The sequence below is a fragment of the Micromys minutus genome, assembly GCF_963924665.1.
Source record: "Micromys minutus genome assembly, chromosome: 19".
Classification (NCBI taxonomy): Eukaryota; Metazoa; Chordata; class Mammalia; order Rodentia; family Muridae; genus Micromys; species Micromys minutus.
Window position 1 is genome coordinate 3,214,010 of NC_137954.1, and position 19,650 is coordinate 3,233,659.

Genomic DNA, 19,650 nt, shown 5'->3' on the forward strand with positions numbered 1-19,650 from the left:
CATTTTATTTTGAGCTACAAAACACTTCCCTTCTGTACCTTATATGCCAGAGATGTTTCTGTTCTGGGAATGACAGTGTAAGATTGGGAAGGAAGTAGACGAAGCAGAGATGATTAAGGATATGACATACCTTATGCTTACTCAATAAATTAATTATTTTTTCTTTTCCAATAACCAGTATATCCCTTGATCTTGGAATCACTCAAAACCTAGCTACAGTTTCCTGTGCAGACTAATGTGTTGTCTGAAGATGCCCAGAGGGATGAAATACTGCTGTCAGCATAGCTTGTTTCAGTTATACTGTGTTTACAGCTATGAATTACTGCAAGTTTAAGAATGCCATTTTTTTCTCATCACTTGAGTATTTATTATATATAACAAATACATGGGAAAGAAAAAACTATATTGTGTGATATAAATAGTTTATTTACATTACAGAAAAAACATCAAGACAATGTATACTATTTCAAAGATATCCATACATAATCAAATATAGCTGTAGTACATGTTTTCATTGGTGTAGATTACCACAAACGCAAGGCAACATGTGTAGATCTCGTCTTATTCTTTTGTCTCTAATACTGTATTGTGTAGTCCAAGCTGTCGGTGGTCCGGCCACTGGGAAACATGCCCCTCTAGATTAACCGTGTGGATGCTCTTGTTGTGTTGTCTGAACTGTAGTGCCCTGTATTTTGCTTCTGTCTGTGAATTCTGTTGCTTCTGGGGCATTTCCTAGAAGGTTGGAAAGTTTACAGATCTTAGTCTACTGTAATTACCTAAAGTTTGCTCCTATAGTCAAAGAGTGAAGCTCTAGATGAGGCAAATTACTAAAGTATTTCAGAGCAAAAAACTGATTACAGGTAGAATCTGGTTACTTGATACATTTATTATTATTATTATTATTATTATTATTATTATTATTATTATTATTATTATTACTATTATTATCACCACCACCATCATCATCATTATTATTCTCCTTGCAGTTGTCTTTAAGCTTCTGTCAAGAACTGAAGAGCAGAAGTGGAAGAGAAATACTCTCGCTTTGCCCTTCACTGTTCATTCTTAAGTCTGTTCATTACATTGTGTGAGCACATAAGGTAAACAAGCAAGTCACAAGATCACTGCGGCTCTTGAGGTCTTCCACAGCTTTGTGTTTAAGTGTCTGAACAGTGAGTGCTACGTTGACATTCCAATGCTACAAGCTAAGGTTCTATCACAGCAGAGCAAACCAACTGACAATACCCGAGAGGAAGTGCGAAAGAACTTTGCTTTGGTTGAGCCTAATATCAATTGTTTTATACCGAGGTTATAAAGCGAGAGTTATAATTTGGCACCAATGATGTTGTTTAGATTATCTGAAAATCTCTGATCTAGTATGTTTTTTTTTTTTTAATACTAAGAGATTTCTTTAACGATGGAAGCAAGAGCAATACAATGCTGACAAAATTCTGTCCCCACTAAGGGTGATTACAGTGGAAAATATGTGAATGAGAAAACATACACATGCACATGTGCACACAGTAGGTCTGAGTATATTTTTGTGTAGTTGTTGTAGCTGATATATCTGCCAAAAAGCTGAAAAATCCAGCTCCTCGAGATGTTCATCTGGAACATGTCTCTAGATAATCATTTCTATGAGGTATTGCTCTGGAGCCAGGCTCTTGAAGAGACAGGAAAATACGAATAGACGAGAAAGAGAGGGGGTGGGGGAGACAGAAGAGAAAGGAAAGGAAGAACAGAGAACAGACATGAAGAAATCGAAAAGAACGAGGGGGGTTGATGCTAGGAATAATTCTGTAAATTTTCTAGTGTCCAGCTATTTTGGATCTTGACAAAGAAGTCTTGCTACATCACCAGAAGAGCAGGGCACCTGGGAGATCAGGGGTGAGCCTGAACGAGTGGAACGAATCTACCCGTTAGTGGTGTAATGTATAGATTCATACTTTTCCCTGAAAGTGTTTCAAAGGTTTGGTTGTACAAGGAGGGTATTTATATAATGCATTATGATGATGCTAACATGTTTGCTGTGCTCTTTCTCATCCCCTAAAGCAGACAGAGAAGAAGTTTCATTTAGTTTTAGAATGAAAATTAACTTTAAAAAAGTGATATACTTAGAAAACACATTGGACAGAGCTTATCAAACTGGGAGCTTAGCATGGGTCATCAATTGAAGAGCAGCACACAAAGTCATGAGAAGTTTGGAGCAGAGGAGAAGGGTGAAATGCAAAGCTACATCAGTAGACAACGGACCACCACTGTTTCATTACTCAGCTGTGTAGTCTCAGTATCCGAGAATGTCTCATATTTCGGGATCTTTGCCATGAAAGTTCCGATGAGTGAATTAATGAGTAACTGTTCACTTTTTGTAATATTGTAAAGTGCACACACGTGTATTTGTGCACTTACATGAATATATACATATATGACAGAAATATAACACAAATGCACAATATCTGGTAAAATAGTCTATATATTTGTCTCATTTTAAAATAATGTATGGGAATAACAATGTGATTAATAGTGAATGTGGAAACATGGTTTGAAGTATTAAAATTTGGGCTTTCTTCACTAAATGGAGCAGCAATCGATTTGTTACTGTATGAATATGAATCTGAGTTTGACTTTTATATGTGCGCTTAGGAAAGTATGGCCTCCTTTTCTTTGTGCTAGATTCTTCTCTATCTTTTCGTTTTATGCTCAAAATACTTTGTTTTTGAGTTGGTTTTATGTTCTCTGCCTTTAATTCTATATATCCAATGCTTCAATGGGCATCTAAACATCTAGTCAGGTTAATGGACTGACTCTACTTGACTTAGGGTAGCGCCAGGCTCCAAAAATGATCTTCCCTTATACTTGGAGGCCAGTAAGGATTTATTAGCCATATTTTGTCCTTTTCAAGAGAAGATCCTATGTTTGTCTTAGAAGACACAGGATATATTACAGTCTTTATGTTTTAATTCCATAATGCTTCTTATTTTCTAGATTTTGGGCGAATATTTTAGTGCAGTATAATTGAAGCAGAGTCTTAATGTCTTATGGATTTGATAAAAACCTTAAAATGCTTTTCTGGAATTTCAAAAAAAAAAGAATTAATTCAGTTTTTTATAAAAGGATCCTCATTGGCCTTTTTGGCTGCCAGAGGATATGAACGATGCATTGGGTTCAGAGTCTAGTTTCTGTCTACCACAGGCTTGCACAGTCAAGAGGTTCCTGTCTCCCTCATATTTGCATTTGCAAGAGGTCACACAACCGCCCCCCCCCTTTGTTTCTCTCCTCAAACTGAACCTCAGACACTACTCAGGAGTCATGGTTTGATTTACTGTTGAGACTGAATGAAATCTCTATTATCTTTCTATTTCATCCCTGTTCAAGAAAAAAAATCACCCTTTTATGAGTTAGGAATTTGCTATTAAGGTGTGATATTTACTACGTGTTTCAGAAAGATATCAAAAATTTTCATTTGCTACAGCACAACCTTCCTCATTCCATTTAAAATGTTATGAAGTTAAAAAAACTACTGTTGTTTACATCAACTGTGGTAACACTGATGGCATTTTGAAAGTTCTACTTGGAATCTAGAGTTTGAGTATTTCCACACATTTTCTATTAGACCTTATGTCTTTTTACCTTTGATGTAGTGATTTCAGAAGGTAGATACGTTGGTTCACAGTCAAAATAAAAAGTAGGTTTTTGCAGATAAGAGAAGAAGAGAGTCTTTAAACAGAGGTTGACATACATTACACAGAGAAATAATCTTAGGACACAGACCATCCTCATACTAGTGCAAAGATGGGGGCAATAGTGAGGAAAACCCATACCTCTGCCCTGGGCTATTCTACGTTCTAATGCTCATGGGGAAGGGACAGCTCCTCAGTTCCCCAGGGACTCAGACTCAGGGTCAGAGGAGGCCTTGTGCTACCCTAGCTTGGGCCATGCCGGAGTCTTGTCACTGACCTTGTGATGCAGAGGACGACCACACAGATGACAGCGATCTGAACCGTTCCAATCACAGCTGCAATCAGGACGTACTGGAACCGGACAGGGCCAGGAACAACGTAGAGAACACTGTAGTCCTTCTTTTCACAGTGTTGGCCAGTGTAACCAGCGTCACATCTGGAAGGAAGACAACATCTGCTCACTTGTGGCCCAGTACCTACTTACTTTCATTTGTTTTTTAAAATCTAAGTTAATATGCTTACTTATTGCTTAATCACAGTACCAAAAATATGTCTATTTGTTTTAGGCATTTTATATGCCAATGTTGGAGAAATGCTGAAAAAATAATAGAATGAGATAAAAAAATTTGCTGATTATAAAGTTTTGAAGGGATTTTTTTTCCCAAAAAATTATGGTATAGGCAACATAAGTGTAAAAATGAAGCTTAGTGTGAGCCTCTTTTGATGATGAATTGTGTTCCTCACTCCCTCAGCTTTACAACCAAAAGTTCAGTTGTTCAATCTGCATATTGAAATGAACACTGGATATGAAAACGTATTAAATCGGATCAGTATGTCACTGTTTTATGCAAAGCTTCTAGTTGTCATTGAATTTCTTGTAACTACATCATGAGGATGCGCAGCCAAAGGATTTAACTTAATAACTGTTGAGGAGGGAGGGGCAGCCATGCTTTCTCTGTCCACTCTGCCTGTTGAAGAACCAGTGTGTTCTGTGAAAGAAAACAGGTAGAGAATACAATTATAGATGAAAGACAGACAGAGAGAGGCAGAGATGGGGGGCAGGCAGTGACAGAGATATATAGCAATGTTTTTGTGTGCCTCTATATCATAATCAATTTATTTTATCCTATGCCAACTCTACATTAAGTTAGATATAGATATATTTTCATTTTGTTCTGCTATCTCAGACATAATGCTTGTTCTAGACATGAATACTCAGCAGATATTTATAAACTAGAGCCAGACAAACAATTTCTTTGTCTCTGAGCTTGAAACTGGAGGTATGGCCAGTCATCTCATGACACCAGGCTCTACAGAGAAGAGACCGAGTACCCAAGAAAGCCATGTTTAATGATATTTCATAGAAGATCTGGAGGATCTTGGAAACGATAGCCTTACCAAAGTAACGTTCACTTACTCAGGAAACACCGAGCAGTACCAAGAACAGCTCTTCATTCAGAGGAAAGGACGGTAAGTTAAAACGTGGACCACACCCTTTAAAGTCTACTTCACAGACAGCATAGTGTGCTGCACACATAGTGAAGAAGGCATAAACATGTTCTGGTGTACCTTCCCCTGCCCGTGTGTGTGTGTGTGTGTGTGTGTGTGTGTGTGTGTGTGTGTGAGTGTGTGTGTGTATGTGTGTGTGTGAGTGTGTGTGTGTGAGTGTGTGTGTGTGTGTGAGTGAGTGTGTGAGTGTGTGTGTGAGTGTGTGTGTGTGTGTGTGTGTGTGTGTGTGTGTGTGTGCAGGACAGACTTTTTGTTGCTGCTTCCTCCTCTTCAAGCAGAGTATAGACCACACCCACTAACTCTTAAAGGCTGATTTCTATATTTTTTTTCCTTTATGCTCTTTAAACGTTTAAGAAAGAAAATGTTACCTGCAAGATGGCTCCTGCATATTGATGGAGTGTTCACACTTCCCATGCATGCAGAAACCATTGTAATGTTCTGGACAGGGTATGTGGTGTTCTCTGGCACTTTCTTCTAATTTGTTAGCATTCTCTGTGAAGACAGACAAAAGCCGGTGCCCTGTGAATACCTCCGTGCTGGGTAAGATCAACCTGTGCATCCACAAGCAGAGTGGCCATGGGCAACGCTCTTTAAAAAGGGCAAGAACTAAAAGGCCATGCTTCAGAAGAAAGAGGGAGAGAGAACTGAGAGGCAGGCATCTTATAATTTTCTGTAGAGATGAAACTGCAAAGTTACCCCGTGCATTTTATGCTTTTACATAATTTCCTACTTCTTTAACAGCCACTGATGTGCCCATGACTTGTCAGATAGCTTTAATTTTACTTGCATAGAGACTATAGTTTGATCATAAAATAATCCAAAAAGAAACCCTCCATTGTTTGGATTTCAAAGCCCAGTATAATGTTTCTAAGAGCAAATTGCTGAAATGCATCGATACTTTCTGAACATGAGGGCCTAAAAGTTAAAATGTGGCTGTGTTCAATTCTTGAACATTTTTTTTTCCAAATCACATGCAAATTTCAACAAATGCATTCTGTCAGGCGCTTTTATAATGTTGAGTGTGAGGTTTTCATTTTACTAGCTCCATACAGTTTTTTTTTTTATTGCCACAATAATGCGATTGAAAACTGAAAGGCTTTTTAAGGATCACTTATATTGATAGCCACAGAGTCCATGTTAAAATGATCTAAGTTTACTTTAATGTGTACAATCTGCCTGTGTTAAGAGCGTTTCTGAAATTAGGCTTAAGGAAAGTGAAACACCGTGTACTGTAAAATGAACCACTTGCACTGTCATTCATGTTTGTTTTCTAACGCTTTTACGAGGACCTGTAAGTGCTTTTGGGCTTCTGTTTGCTCAAATATGTTGACTACACATTTGTGATACCATCTCCAAGCAAGTGGTTGCTCACTTCCTTCTGTGTCTGTTTTCTAGTGTTAGAAGGTCTGGCCTGGAGAAAGCTCAGTGACTAACGGTGCTTTCTGTGTAAGCCTGAGGATTTGGGTTTGGCCTACATCATCAGTGTAAAAAGCTAGGTGTGGCCATGCGCATTCCTGTAAGTGCTGTCAGGGTGGCGTGGAGACAGAATCGCTTGGGCTGCATGAGCTCCTTCTCCTCTGTGTCCAATGAGAGACTGAATCAAAAGGGCAAGGCAGACAATAATAGAATAAGATGCATAATATTTTCTGGCAGATACAGTTAGAATTCTCTCTCTCTCTCTCTCTCTCTCTCTCTCTCTCTCTCTCTCTCTCTCACACACACACACACACACACACACACACACACACACATACACATGAGATTCCTCTTTATTGTCTCTTTTGGAAATCCGATACCCTTAAAAGATTCCTGTCTGGATAAATAAAAAATACCATTTTATCAACCTCAATCTAGTAAGTATTCCTCAACACCATTGTAATCAGTCAGCAGCAATGGAAGACTGCAAGCTAATTCCTGTTTGTACAGGATGGGTGACTCCCCATTATCTCTGTGGAGGGTGCTGTATTCACTACAGTTTATCCTTATAATTGTCCATGGCAGTCAGCGATGAGGAGGAACATATTCATCAGCAGAAGACGTGCCTTTGCCATTCACGAATTAGATGAATGTATTATTTATATTTAGTCAAAGCTGTAAAATGTCTTTCTATACATTTTAAGATCTAAGATGCCATCTACAAATCATTAAAGTTTGAAGCGAACTGTTCAAATATTTAGTGCTTTCTTCCGTGGAGGTATTTATGTGTGTGGCTCTGATGGGAAGAATTTCACATGCTACCCTACATGTCTAAGGTACACACTGCAGTGATGACAGATGAGTGGTGGATGACATTTCAGCACTTTGTCTTACATCTGTGTCATTTTAGCTATGTGGTAGTTGATAATATTTTGCATAAAGGTATTTCTACATTGAAAATTGTCATTAAGGTTAAAATTCATGAGCTATTTCCACAGAAGAGGTTGGGAGAATATGGGTATTGTTTTGGTTTCTCCCATTCTTTTAAGTATTGCTTACATTTTTTTTGCCTTTTTGGGGGGGTAGCAAATTAAACTCATAATAAGGACACACAAGAAAATCAAAGTAAAAGCAAACAAAGACCCCCCCCCCCCAAACTCAACATACTGAGTCAATTCTGAACAAAATAGAATTAAGGTAGCCACTGTGTTTAGATTCGTCTTGTAATGACCTTTTCATTCAAGACCCCAGGGAGACGCATGGGCTTATTTTGTGCTGGGTCCAGGTGGCAATGACTGGAGTAGCCAATTCATTTGCCTCTCCTTAAAGAGGAGTTTTAAGCAGTGGGTGTTGCCAGTCCCATGGCTCATGAAATGAGGCAGCACTGATTTCCACTCTTATTTCTGGATCTTCTTTGCACAACAAACTATTCAACACTTCTATTCGGTGTTCATTAGTAACACCTCAGTGCTTCTGCACACCTGAGTGTGGATCTCTTTCTGACTTCCCTGAATTGCACAGGGCCTTTCTATCAGAACATATCTCATCCTATTAAAGAGATGGTTTTCCTTTCTGCTAGCAGTAAAAGAAGATTAAGAATTTAGTACTCAAAACCCATTCTTGAGGTTATTTTTATGTTGTACCAGACTCCAAAAATGATACTTTCTGTATCTGAACAATGTTCACAATCTTGACCTGAAGTCCACCTGCTAAATAGGACCAGGTCTGAAAGAAAGTATGGCCCTGGTGTGCTAAGAGCTGTATTTTCCCTGTTCACTGTCCTAGCCAAATGATAACATGGGAAGGGAGTAGTCTCCATCATAAAATCTGCTAATTAGTTTATACCAGTCCTTGCAGGCTTAGAGTGCTCTGTTTTGCTGCTCATGTGATATTGTCAAATAAAAAGTAGAGAAATTGGAAAATAAATGAGTAAAAGAAACAATCTCTGGGCAAGAAATTGAGCAGTCATCAATATATGTCAGGGGATTTATAGTCAATCCAACCAAGTAAACCAGCTGATCGAAAACTTAAACATATAACCAATATAGTGATGTAATAGACATAACTTTAGAAATAATATTTAATTATATTAAGACAACCAGAAACACAGAAGTCTCATATCTTAAACAGATATATGTATGAGTTATGGTACATACTTATGAACCTGAAGTTATATATGCTGGATAGTCAAGCAACAATGAAGCATTTGAAGACTTGAAATCATATAAATATGATGCTTTGGAAGTATACATATTTCCACTGGCTTACAGCCTAGAATTGAGTTCTTTGTTTTCTGTTTTAAAAAGATTTAATGGAAGAATAATACTGTCTTCTAATAAGGTTATGGCTAGGGTACAAACTCTTTGTGTCTCCAGTAAAATCAGCACCCAGTTTTCTGTGTAAATGTTTGCATACAGTTAATTCGGAGAGAGAACTTGACCTTTCTAAAAGGCTGTGTACCTTGAGTCACACATCCTCTGCTAGCTGACGACTGTGAAGAAATATTGAAGTGGTCTGCTCTTCAGGATAGTTACTGGCATTTTCAGCAGAAGACAGGCATGGAAAACCAAAGGGACAGAGAGAATGGGACTAGGCACAGCCTCGTCTGTTTTCAGGTCACGTAGAAGTGGGTAGAAACCTAACAGTCAAACTGAGTGGTTCCTACTTGAGTCAACGCTGCTTGGTGTGGGTTTTGTTTGTGTGTTTACCTTCTGCTTCACATTCTTCCCCAGCCCCAACTAGAAAATGCAATATTTGGCGAACTCAACTGTAAAGCAAGCCACTATTGTTCAAAGCAGAAACACTACAGTGTGAAATCTGACCCCACATCACCCATGTTTCTGAATAACAAATGCCTTTCTTTGGGTAAAGGCTAGAGCATGGCCAACGAAGTGCTGAAAATCAAGTCATGACATCTGTTCACATGTTCTCCAGGATTGGGTGTTCTGAGAAGCAAATTTGAAACAGAAAGCTGAAAGTCCCAGTTACAGACAGGCGTGACATACTATTCCTGTGTGATGCTGTTTACTATTTGACACCCATTCTATTCCTCTTGTCCTGATGCTCTACTCCATTTTCTTGACATCTGTGTCTACAAAGAGGGAGTAGCTCTAAGTGTGCAGTAACACATCAAATCCAAATGACAGTCCTCTATTTTATTTGAATTAAGTGGTCCAGAGTCTCTAGTTACTTTTCTTCGGGAGTGTACACCTCCTCTTCGTTTAGCTCGCTAGTTGTGGGGCATTGTAAGATCAAATATGAATGGGTCAAATACATTAAAAGATTGAAGATCAGCCACTGTGTAATAGTTTGGGATCCCTTTGGGAAGATAACATGTATAAATGATTGGATAATACTTTAACATTTCACTGTGTTGGCTAATTTTATGTCAACTTGACATATGATAGAGTCATCCGAGAGAAGGAAAACCCAATTCAGAAAATACCTCCATAGACTGGAGAGATGGCCCAGCCATTAAAGGCTAGGCTCACAACCAAAGCTATAAGAGAAAATACCTCCATAAGACCTAAGAGTTAATTATTGATGATGGTGGTCTCTGGGCAGGGCATCAGTCCTGGATTCTATAAGAAAGCAGGCTGAGCATGCTATAGGGGGTAAGCTAGTAAGTAGCATCCTCCATGGCTTCTGCATCACCTTTGCATTCCGACCATGTTTGAGTCCCTGCTTTGACCTCCCTCAGAGATGGACTATTACCTAGGAGTGTGAGCTTAAACAAACCCTTTCTTCTCAAGTTGTTTTGGTCACCGTGTTTCATCACAGCAATGGGAACCCACTTTGCTTTAGTCAGGCTTTTGTTTCAAGTAAATCAAATCCATAGACCAAAGATTCCTAGAAAGAAACTGATTCTGTGTCGGTAATTTAGAGTAAGTTAGGAAGATCCTGAGGATGAGATAACACTTCGAATTTAGGGTCTATTAAAGCATCTTACAGGGAGGCAGACTTCTGCTCACTGGAGAACAACCAGAGCTGTTGTTGGGCAAATGCTGAGTGGACAGGGGCAGTGAGTCTCTGGAATATGAAAAAGAAGCTGGACTTTTCTTTCTGGATGCTGGAAGATGCTGCTATTGTATGCTTGGCTACTTACTTCATACATCTTGAGTCTCCAAACTCTGAAAATTTTTTTTTGCTATATGTAGTTATGATAAATTACTAATCAATAGTTACTTTTATTGTAAATATTATTTTATATCCTAAGAGAAAGATGACCAAAAAGAGTCATTATGTTGAGTATATTAAACAAAAGGCATATTTTTTTTTTGGTCTTAGTTTTGGGGACATCATATTTTGAAAAGAAAGTATAAGGGGACCAGATTTAAGGATTTAGAAGAGGTTGAGGCAGAACTTTCCCGAATACTCTTCACCACCTGGAGTGGTGCAGGTAGCTATGGGGAGATGGAGTCTTTTGTTCCCAATATTTTTAATTAAAGGGATTTCTAAAATGAGTAATGTACACTCAAAATCTTTGAGGCCATCTGCCACCGGGAACAGTGGAGATCCAGGGACACAGGTCTGGTGAGCTCTGCAAGTAGCCAGGGTGCAGAGAGGTCTGGGTGGAGCTCGCAGAAACCACACCCCTCCCCACCGATTGGTTCAGGGGAGCAGGAACTCTGCCCTAGGAACCTGGTTTCCACCCTGAGGGCCCATGCATGCAGACCAAATGCTCAGGCCATCTGCTACCAGCAAGAGCAGAGATCCATGGACATAGGCAAGGTACATGGGAGAGACGAGAATCAATCACAGACAACAAGATGGTAAGAGGAAAGCTAAAGAACTTACCCAATGGAAACCAAGAAAACCTGGCAACACCAGAAACCAGCTTTCTCATCACAGCAAATAGCAGAATGCCAAACACTTCAGAAAAAGAAGACTCAGACCCAAAATAATACCTCAAGATGATGATAGTGATTCTTAAACAAGAATGGGAGGAAAAGCATAAGGAAATAGATGCTTTTAAAGAGGAAACAAGAAAAAAGCTCAAAGAAATCAAAGAACAAGAGGAAAACAGAACTAAAGAGATGAAGGAATTGAAGAAGGAATTTAAAATGGAAATGGAAACAATAAAGAAAACACTAAAAGAAACAACCCTAGGGGTAGAAAACCTAAAAAAGAAATCAGTAGTCACAGATGCAAGCATCTCCAACAGACTACAAGAGATGGAAGAGAGAATCTCAGGGGCCAAAGACAACATGGAAAACATAGATGAAACAGTCAGAGAAGATGCAAAAGCCAAAAAGCTCCTATCCAAAAATGTCCAGGAGATCCAGGAAACAATGAGAAGACCAAAGCTAAGGATAATAGGAATATAAGAGGGTGAAGAATATCAACTAAGAGGCACAGTAAATATCTTCAACAAAATCATAGAAGAAAACTTCCCTACCCTTAAGAGTGAGATGACCATGAGCATAAAAGCCTACAGAACTCCAAATAGAGTAGACCAGAAAAGAAATTCCTCCCGACACATAATAGTCAAAACGCTAAGTGCCCAAAGCAAAGAAAGAATACTAAAAGCAGTAAGGGAAAAGGGTCATGCAACATATAAAGGCAGACCAATAAGAATAACACCCGACTTCTCAATAGAGACTATGAAAGCTAGTAGAACCTGGACAGATATCATGCAGACCCTAAGAGAAAACAAGTATCAGCCCAAGCAGCTATACCCAGCAAAACTATCAATCACCATAGATGGAGACACCAAGATATTCCAGGACAAAACTAAATTTACATGATATCTGACCATAAACCCAGCACTACAATGAATTGTAGGTGGAAAACCCAATACGAGGGAAACTACATCCTAGTAAAAACAAGAAAATACCTAAGCAAGAAAACCAAAAGAAGAAAGAAACACAGGCACAATTCTTCCTCTAAAAGCAAAAAATAGCAGGAAAGAGCAACCACTATTCCTTAATATCTGTTAACATAAATGGACTCAATTCCCCAATAAAAAGACATAGGCTATCAGACTGGATACATACACAGAGTCCAGTATTTTGCTGCATACTGGAAACTCATCTCAGAGACAAAGACAGACACTTTCTCAGAGTAAAAGGTTGGGGAAAAAAACCTTCCAAACAAACGGCCCTAAGAAGCAAGCTGGAGTGACCATTCTAATATCAAATAAAGTAGATTTTCAATCAAAAGTTATCAAAAATATAAGGAAGGTCACTTTTTACTCATTATGGGGAAAATTTGTCAGGAGGAACTCTCAATCCTTAACATATATCCTCCAAATACAAGAGTACCTATATTCATAAAAGAAACCCTACTAAAGCTCAAAAAATACATTGCACCCCATACAATAATAGTGGGAGACCTCAACACCCTATTTTCATCAATGGACAGATCATGGAAACAGCAACTGAACAAGGACGCAGTGAAACTAGCAGAGGTTATGAACCAATTGGAATTAATAGATATCTACAGAACATATCATCCTAAAACAAAAGAATACACCTTCTTCTCAGCACCTCAAGGTACCTTCTCCAAAACTGACCATATAATCAGTCAGAAAACAAGCCTCAATGTATATAAGAAGTTTGAAATACTCCCATGAATCTTATCAGATCACCATGGTCTAAGGCTGGTCTTTAATAATAACAAACACAACAAAAATCCTATATAAACATGGAAACTAAACAATGCTCTATTAAACAATAGCATGGTCAAAGAAGAAATAAAGAAAAAAATTAAGGATTTTCTAGAATTTAATGAAAAAGAAAACACAACATACCCAAACCTATGGGATGCAATAAAAGCAGCACTGAGAGGAAAACTCATAGATCTGAGTGTTTCCAAAAAGAAACTGGAGAGAGCATACACTAGCAACTTGACAGCACAGTTGAAAGCTCTAGAACAAAAGGAAGCAGATACACCCAAGAAGAGTACAAGAAATAATCAAACTTAGAGCAGAAATAGACCAAATAGAAACAAAAAGAACCATTCAAAGAATCAACAAAACCAAGAGCTGGTTCTTTAAGAAAATTAACAAGATTGATAAACCCTTAGCCAGAGTAACTAGAGGGTAAAGAGAGAGTATCCAAATTAACAAAATCAGAAAGGAATGTGGAGACATAAAAACTGAAACTGAGGAAATTCAAGAAATCATCAGATCCTACTACAAAATCCTATACTAAACAAAGCTGGAAAATCTGAAGGAAATGGATGAATTCCTAGACAGATACCAGATACTAAAGTTAATCCAGGACCAGGTAAACCACCTAAATAATCTCATAACACCTAAAGAAATAGAAGCAGTCATCAAAAGCCTCCCAATCAAATAAAGGCCAGGTCCAGATGGGTTCAATGCAGAATTCTATCAGACATTTATTGACTACCTAATACCAATACTCTCCAAATTATTCCACAAAATAGAGTCAGATGGAACACAAGCTAACTTATTTTTCAATGCCATAATAACCCTCTTTCCTAAACCACACAAAGACTCTACAAGGAAAGAGAATTTCAGACCAATCTCACTTATGAACATTGATGCAAAAATACTCAGCAAAATCCTTGCAAACCGAATCTAAGAACATGTCAAAACGGTCATTCACCATGATCAAGTAGGCTTCATCCCTGAGATGTGGGGATGGTTAATATATGAAAATCCATCAGTGTAATCTACCATATAAACAAACTCAAAGAAAAAAAACCACATGATCATCTCACTAGATGCTGAGAAAGCATTTGACAAAAATCAACACCCCTTCATGTTAAAAGTCTTGGAAAGAACAGAATCCAAGGCCCATACCTAAACATAATAAAAGGAATATACAGCAAACCAATAGCCAACATCAAACTTAACAGTGAGAAACTTGAAGCAATCCCACTAAAATCAGGGACTCGACAAGGCTGCCCACTCTCCCCCTACCTATTCAACATAGTACTGGAAGTCCTGGCTGGAGTAATTAGACAGCAAAAGGAAATCAAAGGGATACAAATTGGAAAGGAAGAAGTAAAAACATCACTGTTTTCAGATGACATGATAGTGTACATAAGTGATCCCACAAATTCCACCAGAGAACCCCTATAGCTGATAAACAAGTTCAGCAAAGTGTCTGTATATAAAATTAACTCCAACAAATCAGTAGACTTCCTCTACTCAAAGGACAATCATGTGGAGAAAGAAATTAGGGAAAAGATACCCTTCACAATAGTCACAAACAATATGAAATACCTTGGTGTGATTTTAAGTGAAGTATCTGTATGAAAAGAACTTCTAATCTCTAAAGAAGCAAATTGAGGAAGATCTCAGAAAATGGAAAGATCTCCCATGCTCATGTATTGGAAGGATCAACATTGTAAAAATGGCCATCTTACCAAAAGCAATCTACAGATTCAATGCAATTCGCATCAAAATTCCAACCCTATTCTTCATAGAGTTTGAAAGAGCAATGTGTGATTTCATCTGGAATAAGAAAAGACTTAGAATAGTGAAATTCATCCTCAACAACAAGAGAACATCTGCGGGAATCACCATCCCTGACCTCAAGCTATATTACAAGGCAATTGTGCTGAAAACTGCATGGTACTGGTACAGAAATAGGCACATGGATCAATGGAATAGAATAGAAGATCCAGAAATGATCCCTCACGTATATGGTCACCTGATTTTTGACAAAGGAGCTGTAAACATTCAATGGAAAAAGGACAGCTTCTTCAACAAATGGTATTGCTCCAACTGGCACTCAGCATGCGGAAGAATAAAAATAGACCCTTTCTTATTTCCTTGTAGAAAGCTCAAGTACAAGTGGATCAAAGATCTCCACATTAAACCAGGTACACTGAAACTATTAGATGAGAAAGTAGCGAAAAACCTTAGAACACATAGGCACAGGAGAAAATTTCCTGAACAAATCACCAATGGCTCCTGCTCTAAGGTCAAATATCGACAAATGGGGCTTAATGAGATTGCAAAGTTTCTGTAAGTCTAAGGACACTCTCCAGAAAATAAAATGGCAGCCAACAGATTGGGAAAAGATCTTTACAAACCCCACATCTGATAGAAGCCCAATATCCAAAGTATACAAAGAATTCAAGAAGTTAGACATCAGGGAATCAAACAACCCTATTAAAAATGGGGTACAGAGCTAAACAAGAAGTTCTCAATTGAGGAATATTGAATGGCTGAGAAGCATCTAAGGAAGTGCTCAACATCATTAGCCATCAGGGTAATGCAAATCAAAACAACCCTGAGATTCCACCTAACACCAGTCAGAATAGCTAAGATCAAAAATTCAGATGACAGCAGATGCTGGCAAGGATGCTGAGAAAGAGGAACACTTTTCCACTGTTGGTGGGGTTGTAAAGTGGTACAACCACTCTGGAAATCAGTCTGGCAATTCCTCAGAAAATTGGACATAGTACTACATAAAGACCCAGTTATTCCACTTCTGGGCATTTACCCCATAGACACTCCAACATATAACAAAGATACATGCGCCACAATGTTCATAGCAGCCCTATTTATAATAGCCAGAATCTAGAAAGAACCCAGATGTCCTTCAGTAGATGAATGGATACAAAAATTGTGGTATATTTACACAGTGGAGTACTACTCAGCTATCAGAAACCTTATGAAATTTTTAAGAAAATGGATGCACCTAGAGAATATCATCCTGAGTGAGGTAACCCATTCACAAAAGAACAGACATAATATGCAGTCACTGATAATTGAATCCTAACCCCAGAAAAGCTCTGAACACCCCAGAAACAATTCACAGACTATATGAAGTTCAAGAAAAACAAAGGCCAAAAAGAAAAAAAAAAAAGAAAAAAGATAAATCATTATGCTTAATCTTTACACACCAAGAAAACATTGACTATTTCTAGGTTACATCTTTTTTACATGTACCTTATGCTCATTTTAAATAGTAAGATTTTAAGGCATACTATCAAACCTTTAAAAAAATCAAGTACTGACAAAAATGTATTCATATACTTTTATGCAAAAATGCTTTTAAAATCTGCACATTTATCTTTGTTTTTTAAATAAAGTTGTTCAATTAAAAAAAGAAAGTATAAAATATCTGAAATTTTGAGTAGGCCAGAATTAAGATAAGTCACAGAGTAATGTTTTCTATGAATTATCTTTTTTGGGGGAGTAATATATTTTGTAGATTTCACAAATTCAATCTATCTTGGAATGTACATACATGTGAGTAACTCAGAATAGATTATTATCTTTTAACCTGTCTCTTTCTGTAGGCTCACAAAGTCTACCTTGCTTTTCTAGAAGATCAACTATCTCAGTGTTGAATGTATATAATAAGGGAGTTTTAATTTACTAATAGCTTGTGGAAACTCACACAGAAATCCTCATATTCCTGCAGCTATCATGAAACTTTCTTTTAAACTTTCCCTACTCACAACCTTATCTCCAAAATTATTTGAAAATAGTTTTATGTAATGAAGTTAGAAGAGAAAAATTCTTAAGTGTTTGCTGTACTTACATTGTGTCTGAGACAGAAATAAATTACGAATCTGAAGCTAAGTCATGGTTATTCCTGTTGTTGGTTACAGTTAGTCTTGGAGAAGATTTTCAATTCTTATGATTTCCTCCCTTAATCTTATCAGGATAAACACCGGAGGTGGCAGGAAGCCTCATATCTAGCTTGAATTGCAGTGGAAGTTTTCATATTAGAAAGGCATTTCTGCTGAATGGATTCTGAATACAATAACCATGAGTCAAGTTCTTGCACTTTAACAGATTCCATAGTAGGCTCGGCAGCTGTTGCCATCTTTTTAAGGCGTAGGCAAATAGATGAGAACAGGCTCTACTTTTCTTTTTCTTTTTTGATATTTTACTTACATTTCCAATGTTACCCCTTTTCCGGTTCCCCTCTGGAAAGCCCCCATCCCATCCTTCCTTCCGTGCTTCTATGAGGGTGCTACCCCATTCACCCACTCCCATCGCCCCACCTGGTATTTTCCTACATTGGGGCATTGAGCCTTCCCAGGACCAAGTTCCTGTCCTCCTGTTGATGTCCGACAAGGCCATCCTCTGCTACATATGTGGCTGGAGCCATGGGTCCCTCCATGTGTGCTTATTGATTGGTGGTTTAGTCCCTGGGAGCTCTGGGGGGTCTGGATGGTTGATATTGTTGTTCTTCCTATGGGGTGCAAACCCTTCAGCTCCTTTCTCTAGCTTCTCCACTGGGAACCCTGTTCTCAGTACAATGGTTGGCTGTGAGCATCCGCCTCTGTATTTGTCAGAGTCTGGCAGAGGCTCTACTTTTCTAAGGCTCTTGGACAAAGACTCAAGTAAGAGGGCTAGCTAAAAGTCACAGCTGGGCACACAGGACAACAGCAAGTGCACAATCAGCTCTTGATCCATAAGTGAAATGTCTTAGCATATTAATCTGTGAATGATTTGGAAAAAAAAAATCTCAGAAAAACTATTGAAAACATTGACCAAGTCCTTAAATGCTACAGAGTCAACACTGTCCCTAAGAGTTAAGCACACCTCCCACTCCCACCCTGACCCCAATGGTAAGTGAACCGGTTTCTGGGGAATCCTATGTGGAGTGGGCGCTGTGGCTGGGGAAATGGAGGACAGATCCCAGGACTATTAGTCTCATTAATGAGAGAGGTTATGAATGGGCCCAGAAGATAGCTCGAGGACAAGCTATCTTTTATTAGAGTTTAAAAGAGAAACCAAGGAGTGGACAAGCTGTAAGTCAGCAACTGCACAGGGAAGGGAGCTAGGGCAGAGGAAGAGAGAAGGCTCCTTGGGTTAGGAATGGAGGTTTGACAAGCAGCCAAGTGGCAAAAGTAGTGTCAGAGACAGAGTGGAGAGACCCAAAGGACCAATGCAGAGCACACTTAGGATCTGACCAGCAAGCAAGTGAAAGAGACAAAAAGAAGGAAGAAGTTATGTCTTCTTGCATCAATTTGAGAAAAGCAGACCTGATGGGACATCATGATGGGTTCATAGTGACTGCACTGAAAACATGGTTTCTGGGGAGGAAAATTACACAATCTCACCGAAAGAATAACTATTCCTCTCATCCCTGTAGCATAACTTGGGGTGAAAGAATCTTCTTGGCTAGTGGACTGACTTAAAGTTTTGGGTAGCTTGGAATGTTAGGTCTCTAATCAAGGCCAGAGTTAGGTCCTATTCCTTCACTTAGAAGCAAACAACTTTCTCCTAATTGCCTCCACAGAGCTCCGTTCTACAGCAACACTTAGATGGGCAAGTTTGCTTGTCGGGTTGTGAGGAGAGGTGGGACCAGAATGAACAGGAATGTAAAGAATCACTTCTGCTCTGGAGTTGATCAGATATGTTTAAAGAGAGAGAGAATGGTGATTGTCACCGCTTCCTATAAGAATCCTTACTGGTCATAAGCTTAAAGGCAGTAGAAGAAATCTACTTCTCCTGTTATTACTCTCAAGCACAGCATTGATGGCACTCCCAGAATTTCCTGAATTTGAATTGGAAAAAGTAGCAGAATCTATGAAGAAATATGTACAGTAACATGTGGATTAGGTAACTGAAATACAAAGATACAATATAGCTGTTTTCCTGCACTCAATCTGTTTGTTTCTGATACCACATATTTATAAAGACAAATACTGAGGAATCTGTAAAACCCTGGGGTCACCATTTATGCCTAATATTTTAACTATGGTATCTAGACACCATTATTGAAATTCAATTTTTTGTATAACAAGGCTCATTTAGAGTTAACCCAAAATCCTGGATTGCTAAGGAAAAGAATGATGCTTCGCCTATTAGTAAAGAGCAAACTGTGCAAACTGTTAGCCATTTGCTTTCTTTGAATCATTCTTGGCAGAGTTCTCTGTCATGAAGGAAGCAGCAATGGAAACAGAAGTTCTGTTCCATCTCTATCATGCCTTCTGCAACTTTGCTTTTCTGCCGAGAGCCCATCTTGTAGTAAGTGGGTTACTCAGAGGCTTAGTGGATTTAGCTTGGTGACCTTTTAAAAGCACCGTGTTTTTATGGAACTTCGGAAGGCTTTACTTAGCAACAGTCTGGTCAATATAAGGCCTTGGCAAGAAGCAG

The 19,650-nt window shown here is 38.5% G+C and overlaps 1 protein-coding gene across 1 annotated transcript in view; it reads right to left on the reverse strand.

Moving 5' to 3' along the window:
* Nucleotides 1–415: 415 nt before the first annotated feature.
* TMEFF2 (transmembrane protein with EGF like and two follistatin like domains 2) overlaps nucleotides 416–19,650 on the reverse strand; it is a 257,159-nt gene continuing 237,924 nt past the window's right edge. Inside the window, exons 8-10 of the mRNA XM_080932911.1 lie at nucleotides 5,558–5,681; nucleotides 3,958–4,116; nucleotides 416–732 (exon numbers count right to left, since the gene is read on the reverse strand). Coding sequence (XP_080789037.1) covers nucleotides 636–732; nucleotides 3,958–4,116; nucleotides 5,558–5,681 — 380 coding nt within the window. The 3' untranslated portion in view covers nucleotides 416–635. The remainder of the gene's footprint in view (nucleotides 733–3,957; nucleotides 4,117–5,557; nucleotides 5,682–19,650) is intronic.